The sequence below is a fragment of the Truncatella angustata genome, assembly GCF_020726525.1.
Source record: "Truncatella angustata strain MPI-SDFR-AT-0073 chromosome Unknown BKA67scaffold_1, whole genome shotgun sequence".
Lineage (NCBI taxonomy): Eukaryota > Fungi > Ascomycota > Sordariomycetes > Amphisphaeriales > Sporocadaceae > Truncatella > Truncatella angustata.
Window position 1 is genome coordinate 3,965,240 of NW_025763381.1, and position 20,003 is coordinate 3,985,242.

The following is a 20,003-nucleotide window of genomic DNA, read 5'->3' on the forward strand; positions in this document are numbered from 1 at the left end:
CTCAACAAACGCCCATCTCTGCTCATCTCTGCTCATCTCTGCTCATCTCTGCTCATCTCGACCAAGTGGATAAAGGATTCAGGCCTCCAACTAAACCAATTGAGATATGCAGCAGTTTGAGCAGGACTTGGCTACTACATACAGTTCGTTTCACAAGTATCCACGTCTTTCTCGCACTTACGAGTTGCCTGGACTACTGTGCCTAGATATCGTTGGACTTGTCGGCGAATACCACGAACGCAGATCGGCCCGCAGCTGCACTAACGAATATTCCCAGACCGACAGTTGACCGACCAGGCTATGTTTCGTGGCCGTGCATATCCTGCTGGATTGAGGGGACTGAAGAATTCTCCCCCACGGATTTTAAGATTCAGGGCGCACGATCAGCAATGTAAAGCTCAGGCTTTGCATCCCATGTGAACTCCTTTGTCGATCGCGATATATTTTTTGGGGGGTTTATCTTGTTGCTGAAGCATCGATCCGGATAGGGCGTGGAAGCACTACTGACTCGAATCAAAACAACAGGAGATACCTTTTTTGGCGAACACGTCTCTAGTCCTTTCCGCTAGTACCGAGTTGGCGTGAGAAACCGTTAGGAGGGACGCGCCCCTACTGCACCAGTTTCCACTGTGCTGGACCCTGAACGCAGATGGATCCTCCATACGCTTGGGAACACGAACTGCAGAGGCAAACTCCGGCCGTAAACCCTGCAATGGTGTGCCAAGAGTGCCCCATCCACCCGGGCATCGCGAAGGGCTAAGATGGAACACGGTCATCGAGGGTGCTTTTCAGGGAAATGGAAGGGAAAGATACATAGTATACTCCTTTCCATTATGCAATGTCGATCCAAGCCAGCACACCCCTTGTTCAGCGTTTCAGCCTGAACCATCCATAACCTGGCAGCCTGGCAGCCTGGAAAACATGGAGAGGAAGTGCAAGAGAGTGGTCTACTTTCTGGTCAATGATAGACAGTATGAGTGTTCATGTGATCATGCACGTATCCACGGCGCGCATCGGACGCTGATTTGTCAGTAGCCGGGCTGCCCCCTCTCTCTACTTAGTACAGAGTCTGTACTACAGACTCGTGCCCCCAAATCAAAACGGAGGCCAATGTCAATACCATACAAAGAGCGTAAACTTTAATATAAGAAGAGTCTACCGAATCATGTGAGATTTATACTAAATGAATACAGAATATTCTGTCATAGCTTATTAGCTAGTTTATCAAAATTGGAATCGTTCTTATTTATGAACATTGAATTATCGTTATCCAAAGTTGGGCCGCCTTGGTGAAGTTTAGAAATCAGTATCCGATTTGATTTGGCGGGCAAGAGACTGATTATATTTTGGATAGTCTGGCTACCGGATGACGCACTCGTGATTGATTGGCGCATTGCTCTAATTCAGCGCCCCCATAAAAACTCCGTTGCACGAAAAGGACCCGATCACGTTAACGCACTTCCCTTTTTTTTTTCTTTTTTTTTTTGAGAATTTTTCCACAATAGTATAATACGGAGTACGTCCGCACGGAGCTGGACAATTCCAGTTGTGTATGGAGAGGTTTTATGGGTGGCTGCCTTTATGAACATGCCTGATCGATGAAACCCGGCGCGGATTAACTTCCAGCTGGTGTTCAACATCATCGTCTCACGACGCCAGGCAATTTGATTACACAACATCTACACGTGTAGAGGAGACCATGTGATCTTCCGCACGTGGATCACTGCAACACACCAGGAGACGAGACCACAAGTGGGTGATGCCTGCAATGAGAATAACAGTAACACTAGTGTCTGTGGACATGTTATGAAAATATCTTTCGCAGATTCACGACACCCGAGTTTCAGTGAATGTGTATTCATCTGTTCCCCACAACGGAACATGGTAGTTGACGTATCATAGTATGTCCCCTCGGTCGAATGAGAATGTTTCATATTAGTTAATCTATGCCGCCATTCCTCGTCAAATCCTTGCCCCTACCTACGCCTCCAAAGCATGCTTCGTGAGGGTATCGAAATAACAGTCGTGAAGAACCACCAACAAAAACCAAGTACTCCCAATGCATGATGATAGTGACAACGAACGCATAGACACTCAAAATCCAACTATTCCGCATGCATAGCTCTCGTCTGCCCATCATTACCTCCGTGGCACCCCACCTCTTCCAAACCCGCCAGAAGCCCAGCCTTGGTTGACGCTCTGCTTCACTATCAACGCAGCAGCCTGCGCCGCAGCCTGGCGTTCCTTTTGCCTACTCCTTTCTTTAAGGTAATTCGTGGCCTCGGGTCTCATCCTCAAAATCCTCAGTATCATATCATCGCTTGGATCTGCTTGTGCCTCCTTCCGCTTCTCCTCCTTGGCCCTGCGCATGGTGCCCAGATTTCGGCTCATCATAATACTCTTTCCGCGTCTAATGGTGCCCATTGATGCAAACGCCGGGCCCGCAGAGCCGCCATATCCACCAAAAGCCGCCGGCGCACTCAGTCGATTCGGGTTTGTAGCAAGTTGTTGTTGCATGGCTTGCTGAGCACGCTGAGCCGTGGCGGCGGCCATGCGCTCCGAGGTGTGAATGAGATGATCTGTCGTCTCGAAGTAGAAGAAGTTGAGCGAGGCGAGCTCGTGATACTTAGGCGACTTGAGCACTTCTGCCGGGACTCCCAATACTTCGCCCGTCTCGGCATCGCGAACGTTGAAGAAATCGAATAGTAGCTGAAGCCACTTATAGACCACCTCCAGTTCGCGTTCTGTGAGTGGCCTCTGATTAGAAGGCTTATCTGACAAGGGCGGCACAACCAAAGATTCTATGGCCATTAGAACTTCTTTCCAGAGTCGTGTCATGACAGCCACCATAGTGGCATCTGTCAGTGTGCCTTTCATAATGGCAAAGTTCTCGTTAAAATACGTGAAAAGGCCTTGCAAGGCGTTCTCAATGTCGCCCTCAGTGAGTGTAGGCACTCTTGATTGCCTCTTCCATAAACTTGTAGCAGACTGCAACAGATTTCGCCCTAGCAGGTTGCGTAAACTCTCATGGGAAAGTGTAGCATTGATATGCGTCGTAAGCTGAAAATGCATTAGTAACCCCACGTCTCGATATTGGGGGCACGGCACGATTACCTTATCTGTGATCTTGCGCACCATGTCGCGCTCCGTCCTCTTCAGATGTCTGAAAGCTTTACCGAAATAGAACTGAATGTCATCACGTTCGCCTTCCATACTGACACGTACCAACAACCTCCCTTGTGTATCCAGGTCAAGCCATATTTCTTGAGGTAGATAGTCGCGGAAGCCGTTTGGATCAAGCTTCAAGGTGGTTCTGCCTACAAAGTCATGTTCTCCAAACATGTCATAATCCCAGACTGTGGCGACAAGATTCAAAGGTCCTGAAACATTGATGTCTACTGACTCATCCCATTTGGGATTTAGCGTCCTCATGATGGTTCTTGTCTTGGCAATACGCTTTTGGTACTCGTCACCAAGCACCACATATGGGTCGCTCGTTCCATTGGCATCGCATGCCTTGAGGTCTTCAGCCTCAACGATCTTGACAGTGAAGACATATTTCTGAGGACGCTTGGTGGGTTTCCTGGGACCTTCTGCCCTCTCCAGCAAAGCAGCACAGGCATCGACGTTTATCAGTTTCTCGAGCTTATCCAATTCTTGCATAGCGTATTCAATGTTGTTGAGCTTGACCAAAGACTAGAGAAGTGTCAGCAATTGCCATAACATTATGGTAAGGTTCTGTTACTTCAGAATAAAACTGGAAAGGCTCGATCCTCTCCTTGTTGTTCCAGGCATCCTTGGCATACTTCATGAATTTGCCTTGCGCCGTCTGAGCCGCAGCCAAAGCTTCTTGCTCATTCGCTCGAGGGGCATCCATTTCTTTGTTGAACCTGATGTCGATGATTTCGCAATATCTTGCAAGGCCATTGGCAAATATTCTTGAAAGAGCAGTCATGAACTTGGCATGATGGATATCATTGTCCCACTCTAGCTCAAAGATTTGGTTGGCAGTCTGGTTGAAGCTCTTGAAAAGATCAATGACGGAATGGCTGTGGCGGTCTTCATCCTCAGGTGTTAGCTCGTCTCGTCCTGGCCGGACCTGAAATTGATCTTGCTTGATCGCATTCTCTACAATGTTTGCTGTAAACTCCTCAGCATTTGCAATCCACCGCCAAACAAACCCCACTAGAAGTTCCTCGATGTCGAATGCGAATGGTGTGTCAGGCAGCAAGGATCGGTGAATCTGTCGAATCTCGACCAATTCTTTATACAATGCAAAGCCATCTTCAGACCCGAATTCTTCGCCACGCTTCTGGGCATTGTTAATGATCTCTTGTATCATGTGAGGGGCGTCATCTTCGAAGCTTGGAAACATGGTCCCAACCAAAATTTTCAAAGGGCTAACCCCCATGATTTCTGGCTTTGCTTTATACCGCTTCCTGATTCTGTCACATAGCTTGGCCACCGATTTGCCGAGCTGTAAAACATGTGCAAAATCCCAATCTGCCATATCTTCAGGTATTTCAGAGTTCAAGTACTCGCGGTACTTCTCTCCAGCTCTTTCTTTAAGACCCTCGTTTAGGGTTACTGTAAATTGTTCCTCCTCCTCGACTCTCCGGGAGAAGCTTGGATCCGAGTAGATCTGGCTGGTCAGAACACCGAGCGGGTAAGCGATGGATGGCGGCTTTGGCTCATAACATTGCATTAAGTTCTGGAAAACCTCGCGAAGAAGTCCATCATGCAACATATTCAGGGTGTGTTGGTACACGGCGAAGTCGTGTATTGTCCACCTGCTCCTATCTATCGTGTCAAGACTTTCGTTGTATAGATAAATGTGCGGCGGCTTTTTCGTCTCCGGAGGTGGAATTTTGATCGAATCGAAAGCTCTGTCAATATCCTCGGCTTTGAACATGGAATCGAGATATTTTGCGGCTGCCAGTTCCAAGAAAACTACGAGCCGTGTGAATTGGGGGATTCGCCAATGAACACTCAGCTCGGTCAACAAGTCCATGCTTTCCTTTGAAAACAGACCCGGTTGCTCATTTTTGTCGGCATGCATTGAATCAAACTCCATCGCATACTTGGCAATGGTCTTAAAATACTCACGGGGTTCCGGCGGTATAAAAGTATAGTGTGCATCATCAACGCTCCTGATACTGCTGGTATCGTCTAAAGACATGGAGCCAAGGCTGAGCGAATCCAAGCCAGATGCAGAATCAGGACTGGACAGTGCGCGGCTGAGGTCTGCATAAGATTGGTCTTCGTCGTATCCAGAAGTTGGGCTCGAAGGGAGTGGTTTCTCGAAGGCAAGACTGGCGGTTGACATTCTGACCAAGCTCGGTTTTGCCGTCAGAATGTCCTTCATCATGGCCGATAGGTGTGGTGCTTCTGCTTTCTTCCATTCTTGAAAAGCTTCATCAATATCGAAATCATGACTCTGTAAGGTCCCAGACATGCCAGAATTGAGTCGGTGCTGGTACGACTTAAGGTCTCTGAGAGCAGCATCCTCCGTCCAGTTGGGTCGTTGTTTCTCAATGTGGTTGTGCACGTCTGAGCTGGACATACCAAACAGCCTTGCAACAACCTGAACCATGTGCATATCTTTCACATCGTAGGAAAGTGGGACATCAACTTCGATGTACTTCCCTCCATCCTGACCTGTGTCGACGAAAAGGTTTTGGTCGTTCGTGAGTAGCTTCTGCTCGAGAGTCTTTAGGCGGCTCATAAGTTCCGGTTTGTCGCGATCACTTCCCATATCTTTCAAGACGTTGGCAACCAAACGTACAAACATGGCGACATGTCTATCGACGAGCAGCTTCCAGGAGTCATCGACCGCTGGAGCACCAGGAAGCGGGCGGCATGATTTGGTTGCAGCACTGTAGAAAGTCATGACAACACCCTCGAGCTTTCTATCCTTGTCTATAATCTTCTGCATGGCAGCGCTCCCAAAACTGTTGTATGCCTCGGCAAAAGACCTCTTGATATCGGCGTCCCCATAGCCGGGCGCCTTTTCCGCCCCAGCCATGACGCCGGCCATGCGTTTGTCGAGATGCTTGCGAAACCCATGTGGAAGTTTTACGGTCGAGGAACTCTGTGGCAGCAGCTCCTTGACAAGATCTGTGGCGGCCGAAGTATATGCTCTCTGGGGACGTTTAGGGGCAGGGACAAACTGTTTCTGCTTCCGCTTTGGCTGCAAGAGATAGTGCAGATATGCGATGCGGAGGGAGTAGGTGAAGGCTTCATCGAACTGCACTTCGGTCTTGCGGGCGCGCGAACTAGATCGGGCTCGTCGTTCTCCTCGCTGTATACTATCGAGTCGGCGGTGAATAGCTGGACTGCCCGCCAATGATTTCCTGGAAGCCATGGACATGTTGCCGGGGAGTCGGGCGTCGGCCTCTTGTTTGTTTTCTCGTCTCGGCGGCAGTGATGATGACCCCTGTAACACTCATGTCATGCTTTTGCCCTCCTGAAGGCGCCGTGGACGTTCTGTCGTCGTCTTCTCCGTGGAATTATCCCATGCACAACAGGCTGTAAGTCCTGGCTTCCAAATAGGCTCTCGGGTCGCAGAAAAGAGGACGGTGTGGGTAGAAGAGAGTTGGGTTCACGCTTGTTGTGATTCGATTATGTGTTTGATTGCAGATGGTCCGGCACCGATTTAGCAACGTCATCCCGTTTGAACCAGGAGCTCGGCTATCCCCATCTCAGGGCCTAAGGTGCTGCAAAAGAAAGAAAAAGGGGCCCAGTGCGGGTTTGGGTACAAATATGTGAAGTATTGGCGCCAAACTGCCGTCAAACCGTCCGCCATTTGAGCACGGTACTGTGTACCGGACTGAGACTGTGCCTTACTGATTGCAGTAGGATACCTGCATTACATTCTAATTCCATCTAGATAGCACTAATACGAAGCTGAATACGGGGCCGGCGGGGCGTCCAACGTCTGACTGCAGCACAAGCCTCTTATACTGGCTCTCAGCCTAGTGTAAACTTGCAGTCTTCTGTCGCACGATAGCTACATTATTTGACTGCAGGAAGAAAAAGCCAAGTCTACGTTGATAGTTATGTATGAAGACATATATTATTGGGGGCGCCAGCAATTAAACAAGAGGAAGGACAATGAAACCGAAACCTGCATGGGCCAATAGGGCGCACTATGGGGTGGGTGTCTGCAGCTAACTGCCTAGACAAGATTCGAGTCCTCACAATAGTTAGCAAACAGATGCTGGATTCCCAAGTGTAGCCTACCGTCACGATCTGTCAATGTTCTTGGCTGTTGCACTAATATGCTAGGCCGGCCTAGTGAGAGCCTGTTTAATGTTGTTTCCGTGTCAGCCATCTGTCCTGATACTGTTGGTGACATAGCGTACCTCGCAAGGATCTATGGGATCTTCTGCCTCTGAAAACGCAATACTATATAATCTTACCAGCATGGCTTCCGTCTCCTACCCCTATGGACAACAACCTCTTTGGGAATATCCAACCGGTCATGGCAGTTTCGAACATGGCGTCACCTACATACCAGGAGTTGTATTGTTGCTTCCATCATCGTAGCTAGCCGCTCCTTATCTTGGGCTGGTGGTACTAACAATACCCAGAATGGAGACTGGGCCTTTCCTCAGGTGCTGCAATGAAACAGTTCTGCGGGAAAGGGCCACCTGCTGTGTTGAACATGTCATGAAGACCAGCCTTGGGCCAACACCAAGAGGACGTTTGGTGGTAACCTAGCCTTAGACTTGATCCTTTCAAATTCGTATTCTCGTCTGGCATTCAAGGTGGCCTTTTAACCAACTACTGCGTCCCACATGGGTTTCTCAATACATACGTAGCAATTAAACTTGCAGCCGGCGCAACTGGGTCCACTGGTTTTTCTACAGTACAACCTTAGTCCCCAGGTCATTTCTTTTCACCACCTACCTAATCTTGGATATCTATGCACTGTATTCACCAGGCTTGCGGTGTTGCTCAGCCTCGTGTTTGTGCGTGGGCGTGTGCTTGCGCTTGCATGACTTTCGGCATCACACGACAACGACAGGTATGTGGCTCGGCCCCCTCATGACAAGCGCAGGCTGTCGATTGGAAGGATATCTGGAAGCATCAAAGGGTGATGTACTGCCTAAAGCAGAAGACGCAGGAGTGCTGTACATACTTAATACATGTGTTTGGTTTGGATTTGGGTGGATCGCAGGTCCGCCATCCCATTTGTCATTTCGCTTCAAGTTACTGGTCCCTTGCCAGGGTCCTTGCTCTCCAGACACAAGGCCTTGAACGGAGACGGCGCCACTAACTAACCTACTGTACCGAAGCCAGATCGATTCGAGTTGCGATATTGGATTGGAATTCTGGGAATACAGTACATACCCCGCTGTGCTAGAAAGGCAACCCTCCAATCCCCAAGCTCCAACAACGTTACGAAGATTGGTCGCTAGGTAATACCAATACCAATACCAACACCACCACCAAATACCTCCCCCCCCCCAACGAACCGCACTGGAGGCAACTCATACCACATGTAGCAGACACATCTACAAACCCGTCACGGACTCCCTTCCTGCATCCACAAAGAGAAACTCCCAGGAAGACGCCCTGTTCGATTGCGACTCCCCACGGCGACCACAGTTGTCTTCTCTGCGGCCTTCTCCCAGGCCGGCAGCTCCCTGCTAGAATGGGTATTGTCAGTAGTAGACCCGATGATGGCTCGGCCGTCTTTCTCAAGGACCAGAACAGATGTTAGTTCCTCTTTGTTGCCTTTCTGCTACAACAGAAACCACTGCGGTCGCCAAGTCTGGCGCATGGGCTCGAGCTAATCTGAACCTCTTCTGCAGTGTCCATCTCTTCTCTTGTCATATCGAATCCGCGAAGGCGAAGCGCAATCTCCATAGTTCCAAATGCGTTCCCTGCCACCAAAGTTACTGCCACGCGGGCTTCAGGAGATTCAAGCCCCGTAGAGTTTATTCAGGTTCGTGGCACGCATGCAGAGCAGCCTCTAAACAAAACAAGAATATCGCATGTCTCTGACTGCGCTACTGCAGGACACCGAACCCTTTCCCATGCCTAATTTCTTGCTCAAACTGAACACGGACGACGAGCTGCTCTTCACGTTCACCTTTGTCATTCGCCAAGAGAACACCAACGGCCCCGCCGCAGATACCCATATCAACGGTCTGACCTATGTCTACGCCTCAAATAGCAGAGAAGTCGAGAACTTGGTTACTCGCGAGTTTCATGCCGACCCGAACTTACATAAGAATTCTAATGTCGAATTGGTAGGAGACTACCACACGGGCGGCAGTTCCTCAGTGAGCTTCGAGTGGTCATGGAAATGGAAGCCTCCAAAAGCTGTGGAAGATCGGGGTGGTGGCTGGAGAAATGCTTGCAGCGTATGTCAAGGTCACGTCCTAGACTACAAACAAGGTGCTAATGACGTCCGCAGTTCGTCGAATACGACCAGAGAGCCCACAAGCTGGTCACTCTCGCCAGCTTCTCCTTCTGGGTTGCCAGTGAGTTCCCACAGTCCTTGGATCGATTGGCTTTACGTTGACCAGTCCAAAGACACCTCAAACATTCCTTCCCACCCAAACTCGCCGTCGCCCGTGTTCCAATTAGCCGTACCACCGCGAATTCGCGTGGCATCCGCACAGTCGGTCGATTCACGGATCAGCGAGGGGGAAGAGCCTGGCTCTCCCCTGAACATACAATATGACCTCACGCCGATTGCGCAAGTGGAAACGAATATCTCACAACAAGCGATCAAGGTCGATGTTGCCTGCCCACGACCCGGCGATGACATGAGCGTAAGTGACGACGGCCCAGTCTTCCGTGCCACAATCAAAGCTTTGGAGCAAAAGACAGGGAACATGAGAACACAAATGAAACGCGTCCTCAAAAAGGCGGAACAAGCCTATGCAGCTCAGGTCGAGGCCAACGACGCATTCTCTGGCTTTCTGGACTCCTTGCGAGAAGCTTCCAGTTCCAATGCCAATGCCGTACAACCAGCATTAGAGCATTACTTTGATAAGATCGGGCGGGAGATATTGGCCTACGAAAGACTGAACACTTCCAACTTGCAAAGGGCCATCATCGAACCAATCAGTAAGCTATATACATATGATATCAAACAGGCAGAAAGCAAGAAGCGCGATTTCGAAGAAGATAGCAAGGACTACTACAGCTACGTTTCCAGGTACTTGGGACAACGACAGGATTCTGTCAAAGCCAAGAAGCTGGTCGATAGCGACAACAAGTACCAGACCAAGCGACGGAACTTTGAGCTGAAGCGATTCGATTACTCCTCATTTGTGCAAGATCTGCATGGTGGTCGTAAGGAACAGGAAGTACTATCGCACCTGACCAGGTATGCTGATACGCAGGCACGAGGTTTTCTGACCACGGCGAAAAAGATCGATGGTCTACTCCCTCAGCTAGAGGCTCTTTCAAATCAGGTTCAAGAGGCGGACAAAGAGTTCCAGTACCAGAGACGTGAGCGAGAGGAGAAAAGGCGGGTACTCGAAAAGAGCAATCTCTCGTATAACGAGCCAGAGACGGTGGCTTCAACCGCGAGCGTGGCTCCTAGTGCTATCGCTTCCGTTGCAAATGGCATCCAGTATACTTCTGACTCGGAATTGGGTCGCGCTGATAGCACCGGCTCGCAACTCAGGGTCGTCATGACAGGCAGTTCAAGCGCCGTAGTCACTCCAGGATCAGACCTCTCAAGATCACCTGGTAGCTTAGGCCCAGCTACTATAGGCAGCCCTCTACAGAGCGCCAAGTTCAAGGGGATTCGAGATCTTGAGGAAAGAGACCTGTCACAGGCGTTAGGTCTTGACAAGAATGTGACACATAGAAAAGAAGGACTGCTCTGGGCCCTCAACCGACCAGGAAGTCATGTTGATCCACGGGCATTAACAAAGCAGCAAGGATGGCACAAGTAAGCTTTCTTGAGGCGAAAATTTCCAGTTCATGCTAACATTGTCAGGTTCTGGGTGGTGCTGGATCAGGGCAAGCTCTCCGAATACAGCAACTGGAAACAGAAGCTGGATTTACACATGGACCCTATCGATCTCCGGTTAGCGTCTGTTCGTGAGGCAAGAAACGCCGAACGAAGATTTTGTTTCGAAGTGATAACGCCACATTTCAAGCGTGTGTATCAAGCCACAACTGATGATGACATGAACAATTGGATTACTGCAATAAACAACGCTTTACAGAGTGCTGTCGAAGGACGCGGGCTTAGGGATTTGCCCACGACGTCATCGTCTACTGGCGACTCGTCAAGCTTTAAGAGAGATATCGGGTCTGTACTCACAGGCAAGAGTACTTCCTTGAACCATGGGCACGGCTACGGCCATGCCCACCATGGCAGCCCTGCCGCCAACATTCCTACTAGGCGCATCACCGTGGGGGCTCGGCCAGCCGTCTCACAGCGACCAATAAGTAGCAGCTTCGACGACAGGCCTGATAAACTACTGCAGACACTTCGCGATCACGACCAGGGAAATCTTTGGTGTGCGGACTGTGGCAGTGGCGCCAAGGTGGAGTGGGTGTCCATCAATCTAGCAATAATACTCTGCATTGAATGTAGTGGTATACACCGGTCATTGGGCACCCATATCAGCAAAGTTCGTTCTCTTACACTCGACATCACGTCTTTCACGCCCGATATTATCGAACTTTTGCTTCTCGTGGGAAATCGAGTGTCAAACATGGTATGGGAGGCGAGGTTGGAACCAGGTATTAAACCCGGGCCGCAAGCGACGCGTGAGCAACGATTGAGATTTATCACGGCCAAGTATGTTGACAAAGCCTACGTGGAGCCCATCTCCGCTACGCTTTCAAGGTATCCGACAGCAGACGAGACACTCTTAGCTGCCATCAAGCGGAATGAGATACAGCAGGTCATCTATGCCTTGGCATTGAAGGCCAACCCGAACGTCCTTGATAAATCTCGGGGTACACATGCCGTCTTCCTCGCTTTGGCAGCGGCGGATCCAGCTTCACCATCCCCATCACCTACTCCTGCGAGTCGTGGGGAACCCGACAGCAACACTAAGCCCTTCCCGTTAGCCGAGATGTTGATTCAGAACGGGGCAGAAGTACCAGCCACCATGCCCGCCTTCCCACTCAGCCGCAGTGCACAGCTATACATTGAGCAGAAGCGAGGGCGCAGCGCCGCCATTGATGCTTCTGGCATGTCGGCATCGGCCTTGAGTCCCAGTCCAAACGAAAGAATGCGCCGCGATAAAGAGCGTTTACAGAAGCGCATCAGTGCAGGAGGTCATTTAGCCACTTCCCCGATACCCGAACGTTAGAGACGTCGGTCGACGGTATCTAGTTCGCCACCCCCTTCACTTTTGATGTCTCCTTCCGAAACTGCAAGCTATTTAGAAATGGCACTTATTCCGAGGCGGAGTTCTAGCATCGAACGATAGAAACGGCGCTTGCAATTGCCGTTAACACCAGATCATCCGATATGCTCCTCGACATTGTCTGCTTTTTGTTTATCTATTATTCCCTTCTGTTCTGGCAGCAAGAGCATATCATTGCCTTCTTCTCCCTGTACACTTTCTTCCACGAGTTCAGCTCCACGGCTTGATATGGTCTTCAGCTTTGGTGATGGGTTGGACTGGTGATTCCATTGGCATTGCGTACGTGGCATTATTGGGCATGGCGTCAGGGTATGGACATGTTGAATGATGGGTCTATCCAAGTATATAAGTGGAACATGGATAGGGCAATAATCGTAGTTGTACGAATCAAAGAAGAACCTCATAAAACATTTTTATCTCAAATGCAGTCTCGCCCGTCCTGCAGATGTAGAATACCTACTGGATAATGCGATAAAGCCAGTGAGACACACGCCCCAGTCCCTACGTAGTTCCCACCACAAAACCCAACAGTGGTAGGCATCATCACTCATCAGTTTGGATCAGACTTGCTTCTTCGCAAGGCGCCGCCACTTGGCCTGGACATGGACGGCTTCGCACATTAACGAGCACAAACTAATGTTATAAAAGATGAGGTCGAATAAGATAACATCTTGCAAGAGATGTTGTTGGTTACACATTTCCAGAAGGGAAAAATATACATGTATAATTTAGACGGATAGAGGATAAAGATGGTTCTTGCGGACAGACATAATCCAGGTGAATACGTATGTTCCCCAAGCGGAACGATTGTTGGCACATCTCACTTCTGCCGCTGTTTTTAGATGGCCGCAGGGTATATTCTCGTTACCGGGCCATGAAAGTCAGTGTTCGGGGGTGTAGTTTCCCTGTTCTCGGGTCTCCGATGACTTCTCATTACAGTGCTCACATGTTTTGTAAACGAAAGATGAGTGACAAGGAGACACGGCGTCAGGTGGGTGCACTGAGAGCATCAGCTGGCCTAGGGACTTTGGCGACGGAAGCTGTGACAGTATCCTCGAGGTCTAGTGCTCAGCCTCAAAAGTGCGGGGCCCGGCATTCAAGCATCATTGGCGAGCCGTAGCTTGCCTGATAAGAGTCACCAGCCGGTTGAGTCACGAAGTATCTGTCACAACAGCTCCCGTCGCTTCATACGTGATGAGTATTGCGAACCATTCACCTCGTTACGAGACTGGGCTGAAGAGAGCGCCTGTCGATTTACATTTACCAAGAACCGGATGAATGCGACGTGTTATAGGGCAGGACGAAGACGGCGTCACTTGACGCATTCAAAGGGCGGTTTCCACCCTGAGGAGATCCACGCGCGCATGCATGCGGACCTCACACCTCTCACGTCGATCTCAGGGTCCCCGTCCATCAGCCATGGTAGGCGCCAGGGGGGGGGGATGTTTCCATGATCTCGCAACTCAGGCGGAAGGCAGGCATGGGATGGGACGGGATGGGGCTGATGGGATGGGAAACTTGCTCCGCCTGTTCGATTCTCCATTTTTAGCATGCTCAATTGTAGAACTAACACGTACCAGTGTGGATGTCCATAGTTAATTACAGGAACTAGCTTGCAGGCCGCCGAGTACAGTATGTATCCGAGTCTCCGGCCTCTGCGTCGAGGCCTCTGACATAACTATCGAGGCCTGTGACATAACGTGACCAGTCGCCGTCCTTCGAGAAACGTGCCCCGGGCCTTGCTTTTGAGCAAGCTGGTCCCTCCCCAACCCTTTTTGCTTGATAAATCAGGACGTGGACATGGCATGATTGATCCGTCCCATCCCCCCCCGTCCGTCACCGAGGTCTCCAGCTTTAAGTACTAACGTACTGTAAATTACCTGACCTACTGTACCTATCTTAACTTACAGTACGCGACGGCCGCAACCGCAAATCACCATCCATACTCCAGGCTCCAATCCGCTTCTGAGCAATCAACCTAATCTACCCGCTCCTTGTACAATTCCGTGACTTGCCAATATCAAGCACTTGCTCCTCTCCACGCGTGCCTGCACTCAACTATATAATATTTTGGCACTAGGTTAGGCTTCAACCTCCTATTCCGGCCTCCCTGTTGTTACGGCACCGTACCAGCCCGTGATAGGCATCTGCACAAACCGTTCATCTGGCACCATTGCTATAGCCATGGCTCCACGCGAGAAGAGCCAATTGAAGCGAGTCCGAGTACGCATTCCCTAGTCGATCCCCAATCATATCATTGCTGTTGAAGCCCTGACTCATCATTCTTTTCATCAAGGACTCGCCTCAAGAATCAGACCCGACCAAGAAGCCGAGACGATCCGAGCGCTTGTCCCAAAGCAACGGCGATCACCTCAAGACCCCCGTTACCAAAAACCAGCAGAAGCTTCCTTCTCCAGTCACCTACAATGAGGACGAAAGCAGTCTCAACGGCCGATACAAGGAGGCCACGGCTACTCCGCCAAATGGCAGGCCGAGCCAAGTAAGACACAGAACACCCGAAGAGACGCTGGACTCACAATTGTCCTCGCCGCCAAACGACACCCAAGCTTTTCCCTCGCAACTCGTCGACCCACAGGCCGCTCTATCCGACGAGGTGGAAGACGAAGTAAAAGAAGGAGTCTGGGGATATCTGTTCCCCCTCGACGCCAGATTTGGTCGATGCGTTGTCCTACGAAAACGAGCCACATGCCCTGCCTCGGAGGCCGTAAGCGACACCGAGCCCGTCAAGAAGAAGAAAGAAGGCAGAGCTCTAGAGCAGGAGGAGACCTATGAGAGCTCCAAGGCCAAGGGAATCCCTTCTGGCGGCTATTTGATAGGACGACATCCCGAATGCGACGTAATAATAGACGACCCTGTCATATCGAACCGACACTGTCTGCTGTTTACCGAGCACAAGGGCAATGACACAACAGCCGTCCTCGAAGATCTGTCTAGCAATGGCACATTTGTCAACGAGGCTCTGGTGGGACGGAACCAGCGGAGAGAGCTTCAGGACCAAGACGAGATTGCTGTCATGGATAAGGGCCGATTCATTTTCAGATACCCGCGAAGCCGCATGTCAAGTGCCTTCCTCCACCAATACACTCTCCTCGAGCGGCTAGGAAAAGGTCACTTCGCTGAGGTTTTCTTGTGCGTCGAGAAGTCCTCGGGCACCAAGTATGCTGTCAAGATCTTCACCAAGCATCCTGGTATGGAGGAGAAGTCCAAGATAGAGGGCTTGCAACAAGAAATCGCTGTCCTTATGGGCGTGAGTCACCCAAACATCCTGTGTTTGCACGACACCTTCAACGAGAAGAATGCAGTCTACTTGGTTTTGGAACTAGCGTCTGAGGGCGAGCTCTTCAACCATATCGTAATGAAGCAGAAGTTCAACGAGGACGAAGCCAGGAAGCTGTTCATCCAGTTGTTCCAGGGTATCAAGTATTTGGTGGGTGATAATCGAGCATTTGAGACAATATGCACCTCGCTAACACGTTCCAGCATGACCGCAACATTGTTCATCGCGATATCAAGCCTGAGAACATCCTTGTGGTGGACAAGGAGATGCACGTCAAGCTGGCTGACTTTGGGCTTGCTAAGATTATTGGCGAGGAGTCCTTTACCACCACGCTTTGCGGTACTCCCAGCTACGTTGCTCCTGAAATTCTGGCAGAGGGAAGGCATCGCAAATACACAAACGCAGTAGACATTTGGTCACTAGGTGTGGTTCTGTACATTGTTCTGTGCGGCTTCCCTCCTTTCTCCGACGAGCTCTACGCAAAAGAGTTCCCGTATACGCTCTCACAACAGATTAAGAGTGGACGGTTCGACTACCCTTCACCTTATTGGGATTCTGTCGGCGACCCAGCCTTAGATCTCATCGACCACATGCTAGTAGTCGAGCCCGGGAAACGGTATACCGTGGATCAATGTCTAGAGCACCCTTGGGTTACACAAAAGATGCCAAACCTTAACGATAGCACAGATGGCCTTGTCGACGGCGTGGGTGGTTTGGCAGTCGCCAAGCGCGGTATTCATCGTGAGCGCACACTGCTCTCGTCTATTAACAGCGTGAATTTGGTCCGCAAGATACCCCTGAGCGAGAAGCAGCAGGAGGACAAGGGACCACTCAATGTCTACGCCAAGAATACCGATGGTGCTAGTGGCACCAACATCAGGCTACAGGAGGCCCGCCCTGCAGATGAACGTACAGCGAAGGAATTTATGGAACTAGGAGGCAAAGGCGATCAAGAGCTTTTTGGGAACGATGGCGGCAGTTATTACACGAAAGAGGAAGCTATAGCTGCCAATGGCAATGCGAAACCCAAGAGCAAAACCAAGACCAACGGACGATAAGGCTCGGAGTTGTTCACTAGAAGTCGGTTCGTCTGACTCGTGGGAATAGTTGGGTCGGTTTTGACGGCGTACGCAGCATTACCTCGTGTATGAGGATCTCTAAACTCTACCGGGGGCTATGATTAGGAACGAGATTTTGTTAAATATCGAAGGCGCTCATGTCGGGTTTCATACGCCATTCCTGGCTTGTGTATACGGTCTATGGCGTTAACGGGGTCGAAAATTTTATCTGAAGGGCTTTGGTGGGCATTTCTATAGCAGAACTGCATCTCACGCCGTGCTCGTGCACTACTGGGCTCGGATGAGCGCAATAATAGTTGATAGTCCGGGCCCATATTTATTCAGCTTCAGTAAATGATATGACGAGACTCATAGTACAACGTCCATTTGCCTTGTCTACTCCGGACACCTTTTTTTTTTTTTTCCTTTTTTTTTTTTTTTTTTTTTTTGGTGGGGAAGTTGAAGTTCGCGGCGAAGATGAACCATTACTTCACATTATCATTGCTGGGGCCAATTTGATTCTGAGGTACATGTTTTCGAAGAGATAGCCGTTCTAAACCCTTCCAGAGAATCGCTTAATTTGAACATCTGCTCGGCGAAAAGCCAGCGCCATGCTTGATTTGATAATGTGACACGTGCTCAGGGCGAAAAGTGCGGCGGCGGTCTCGAGCCCCCAAATATAGCTGCAAGGCTCGCCAAACAATGCCCACGCAGACTTTGATTGTGGTAGACACGCATGCCGACACATTGGAACGGCCCCTAGTTGTAGAGCCGTAACATCGGAATTCGACTTCGTGTCTACACAGCTGAATTACTGCATGGTAAGGCTGACTGTATTGGTACCTCTGGCCAGCAGGCTGACAATGAAGATGAGACCTTGCGTTCAAGAGCTGAATGGAAGAGAAGAGTTGCCTCTCTTCAAGGTCAACATGTCTTCCCATGGACTACCGAAATATATATCGCGTGGTAGTTCGCGAGGGTACACTGTCTTCCATTTCCTGCGTGGGATGAGCCAACAGAGATCTTACAGTCTGTTGTACAAGTCACTATGGCGAGTAACACCGTCTCACCATATTCCGCTTCGACCTTGGCAGTTGCGGTCGACAGCGCCTCAGCTCAATTTTCCCTAGATCATGACCTTCCATCTCAAGATTTGGTTTCCTGGAGGAGTACCCAGGTTCCATCATCGAAATGTATAACACCATGCGAAGTTGTCAGAGACACCTCATTTTCAACCGAGTATCAGGAGACAAAAACGGTCGGGGTGTCACAGCTCGGCGCCTGGAAATATACCGCCGCCACATTGCATCCATGGCGATGGCAACTAGTCACTTCGGTCTTCTCGATTACTTGTTTTACATACCTATTCTACTTAGCATCGATAGTAAGCAGATTTCGGGGTTTTATTCAACCCTTTTTTAACATGTCCATGGATCCTATGTTTTTATCACTGCTTCACAATACTCCCGAAGACGTCCCGACGATCATGAAGAAGTACTTGCTGACTCCAAATACTGTAGTGGGACGATAGACCTCTGGCCGAATGGACCACGGAGACTGTATCTATTAATGCCGTAGTTGCCGCCACCGCGACTGCCCTCAAAGGTAGTTTAATGGTCCTCGTGGCGAGTACCATTAGTCAATCCCGGTGGATGCATTTCGCCAGCAGCGGCGTTCCTCTTCGCGACCTGGAATATATCGATGATGCAGCTCGCGGGCCTTGGGGTAGCCTTCTGTGGCTCTTACGATTACCGCGGACATCATTACTGGTCACGATTGGGTCATGCGTGACGCTGGTTGCGACGGCTTTTAGCTTCTTCGCCCAGCAGTTCGTAGCCATAGATTTGAGACGTGTCCCGGACCCTGAAGCCGTTGCCTACTTCCCATGGGTCCAGGATGCTTCGATCTTTGACTTGTCCTCGATCCGCGCCTTTTCTGATGGGTTTCTTGGTGTAAAACCCGACGACGTACTCATGTCATGTCCTACAGGAGAATGCACGTGGTAAGGTAACTCGCAGTCTAAGTGTTATATTTGCTAAGGTTATGAATTATTAGGAACAGCGTGCTCTCCGTTGGCGTTTGTGGAACTTGCTTGGATGCAACTCATCGATTGGAACAGGCCTCGTGCGCCAACATGCAGTTAGCCCAACATGATCGGAACTACGAGACTATCCTGTGCAACTACACAATTTCTGGCAGTCGAGGCAATGCTAGTAATGACCGTGTGGTCGTAGCGCCTGCATACAACACGTCGTTGAAGCTCCCAATTGTGCAACATTATGGCTTGTCTGGAGTGTCGCCGCTTCCTTTGGTCCATATCTTCGGGCTCGGCGACAGCATAACATACCCCAAGCAAACATGTAACACCAGTGGGCTTTGGACAGGTTCATTCGGCAGCTTCGAAGTGCCGCTCTTGAACTACGATCCCGACACGCATGTACTCCAATTTGGCTCGCCCACCCTAACACAGTGTGACCTCCGATTCTGTTTGCAGAATTATGCAATCAATATTGACCATGATCAGATAACCCAAACACTGACCAACACTACTGGGTTCTACTGCGAGGTCGACCAGACACCAATCTTCCGGGATGGTGTTGAGGGCAACAAAACCCCTTACCCGTTTGCGGTGTCTGCGCCCGAGGTTCCCTTTGGAGTGTTTTTCGACCAATTCCGAGAGAAACCCATTATCCTTGAACTAGATCGCGGCCGGAAGAATGCATCGGACGCAGCCAGCTACTTCCAGTCAGCTGTGGACGGCTTGAGTGAGTATCACGGTCCGATGACTAGTTCAATGTCCTTCTTAAGCGCCCCTGGAGATTATGTCGCGGCTTGGGCACAAACAAAAGGCAATCGCCCACTTTGGATGGACAATCTCGCACAGACTATCAACAATGCGATCCGTCGTGCAAATGCCGTTCCGATGTTCCGAGACTCCTACGCCGGCACAGCATATTCAGAACAGGCTTACATCAGAATTTCGTGGTCCTGGATTGCATATCCTGCGAGCCTAGTAGGCGTCACGTTAGTACTATTTGCTGTGAGCCTGATCACCACTCACTGGACAGGCCGGAACGTTTGGATGACTGGAAACCTTGCATTGTTGCTTTCGGATGTCGATGAGAATATACGGATGCGAGCACAAGGAGCGTATGGGTCCCACGATATACTGCTTGATGCCATTGGGAGAACAGAAGTTCACTTAGTAAGAGATAACGATGCTGGATGGATATTTCGAGCAACCGACACATATTGAGGGAAGCTTCTCGGTATTATTAAATAGATTAC

General features: G+C 50.1%; 5 protein-coding genes across 5 annotated transcripts; 4 read left to right on the forward strand and 1 right to left on the reverse strand.

Moving 5' to 3' along the window:
• Positions 1-2,139: 2,139 nt before the first annotated feature.
• On the reverse strand, positions 2,140-6,370 carry BKA67DRAFT_530202 (uncharacterized protein; the record flags this gene model as incomplete). The annotated part of the gene is made up of 3 exons (XM_046099203.1): positions 2,140-3,060; positions 3,115-3,696; positions 3,746-6,370. 3 exons carry the CDS (start codon positions 6,368-6,370, stop codon positions 2,140-2,142), a joined length of 4,128 nt encoding a protein of 1,375 aa, XP_045964216.1.
• Positions 6,371-8,659: 2,289 nt separating this feature from the next.
• BKA67DRAFT_653287 (centaurin beta) lies at positions 8,660-12,302 on the forward strand (the record flags this gene model as incomplete). The annotated part of the gene is made up of 6 exons (XM_046106338.1): positions 8,660-8,723; positions 8,820-8,953; positions 9,027-9,374; positions 9,428-9,494; positions 9,547-10,921; positions 10,970-12,302. 6 exons carry the CDS (start codon positions 8,660-8,662, stop codon positions 12,300-12,302), a joined length of 3,321 nt encoding a protein of 1,106 aa, XP_045964217.1.
• Positions 12,303-12,683: 381 nt separating this feature from the next.
• On the forward strand, positions 12,684-13,979 carry BKA67DRAFT_546785 (uncharacterized protein). Its single transcript, XM_046101409.1, has one exon. The coding sequence runs from the start codon at positions 13,147-13,149 to the stop codon at positions 13,477-13,479; it is 333 nt and encodes a 110-aa protein (XP_045964218.1). The 5' UTR covers positions 12,684-13,146; the 3' UTR covers positions 13,480-13,979.
• A 65-nt stretch (positions 13,980-14,044) lies between these two features.
• On the forward strand, positions 14,045-17,122 carry BKA67DRAFT_546787 (kinase-like domain-containing protein). Its single transcript, XM_046101410.1, has 3 exons — positions 14,045-14,582; positions 14,656-15,807; positions 15,861-17,122. Exons 1-3 carry the CDS (start codon positions 14,544-14,546, stop codon positions 16,713-16,715), a joined length of 2,046 nt encoding a protein of 681 aa, XP_045964219.1. The 5' UTR covers positions 14,045-14,543; the 3' UTR covers positions 16,716-17,122.
• Positions 17,123-17,405: 283 nt separating this feature from the next.
• BKA67DRAFT_546789 (uncharacterized protein) lies at positions 17,406-19,979 on the forward strand. Its single transcript, XM_046101411.1, has 4 exons — positions 17,406-17,536; positions 17,590-18,099; positions 18,236-18,717; positions 18,771-19,979. The coding sequence occupies exons 2-4, from the start codon at positions 17,764-17,766 to the stop codon at positions 19,969-19,971; spliced, it is 2,019 nt and encodes a 672-aa protein (XP_045964220.1). The 5' UTR covers positions 17,406-17,536; positions 17,590-17,763; the 3' UTR covers positions 19,972-19,979.
• Positions 19,980-20,003: the final 24 nt, after the last annotated feature.

Bases quoted from the DNA above. Each gene is read 5' to 3' on its own strand.
- BKA67DRAFT_546785 (XM_046101409.1), top strand. From the start codon at position 13,147: ATGTTCCCCAAGCGGAACGATTGTTGGCACATCTCACTTCTGCCGCTG.
- BKA67DRAFT_546787 (XM_046101410.1), top strand. From the start codon at position 14,544: ATGGCTCCACGCGAGAAGAGCCAATTGAAGCGAGTCCGA. The intron at 14,583-14,655 runs GTACGCATTCCC...CTTTTCATCAAG, and splicing joins GCCAATTGAAGCGAGTCCGA to GACTCGCCTCAAGAATCAGA. The intron at 15,808-15,860 runs GTGGGTGATAAT...AACACGTTCCAG, and splicing joins TCCAGGGTATCAAGTATTTG to CATGACCGCAACATTGTTCA.
- BKA67DRAFT_546789 (XM_046101411.1), top strand. From the start codon at position 17,764: ATGGCGAGTAACACCGTCTCACCATATTCCGCTTCGACCTTGGCAGTT. The intron at 18,100-18,235 runs GTAAGCAGATTT...CAAATACTGTAG, and splicing joins TATTCTACTTAGCATCGATA to TGGGACGATAGACCTCTGGC. The intron at 18,718-18,770 runs GTAAGGTAACTC...ATGAATTATTAG, and splicing joins CCTACAGGAGAATGCACGTG to GAACAGCGTGCTCTCCGTTG.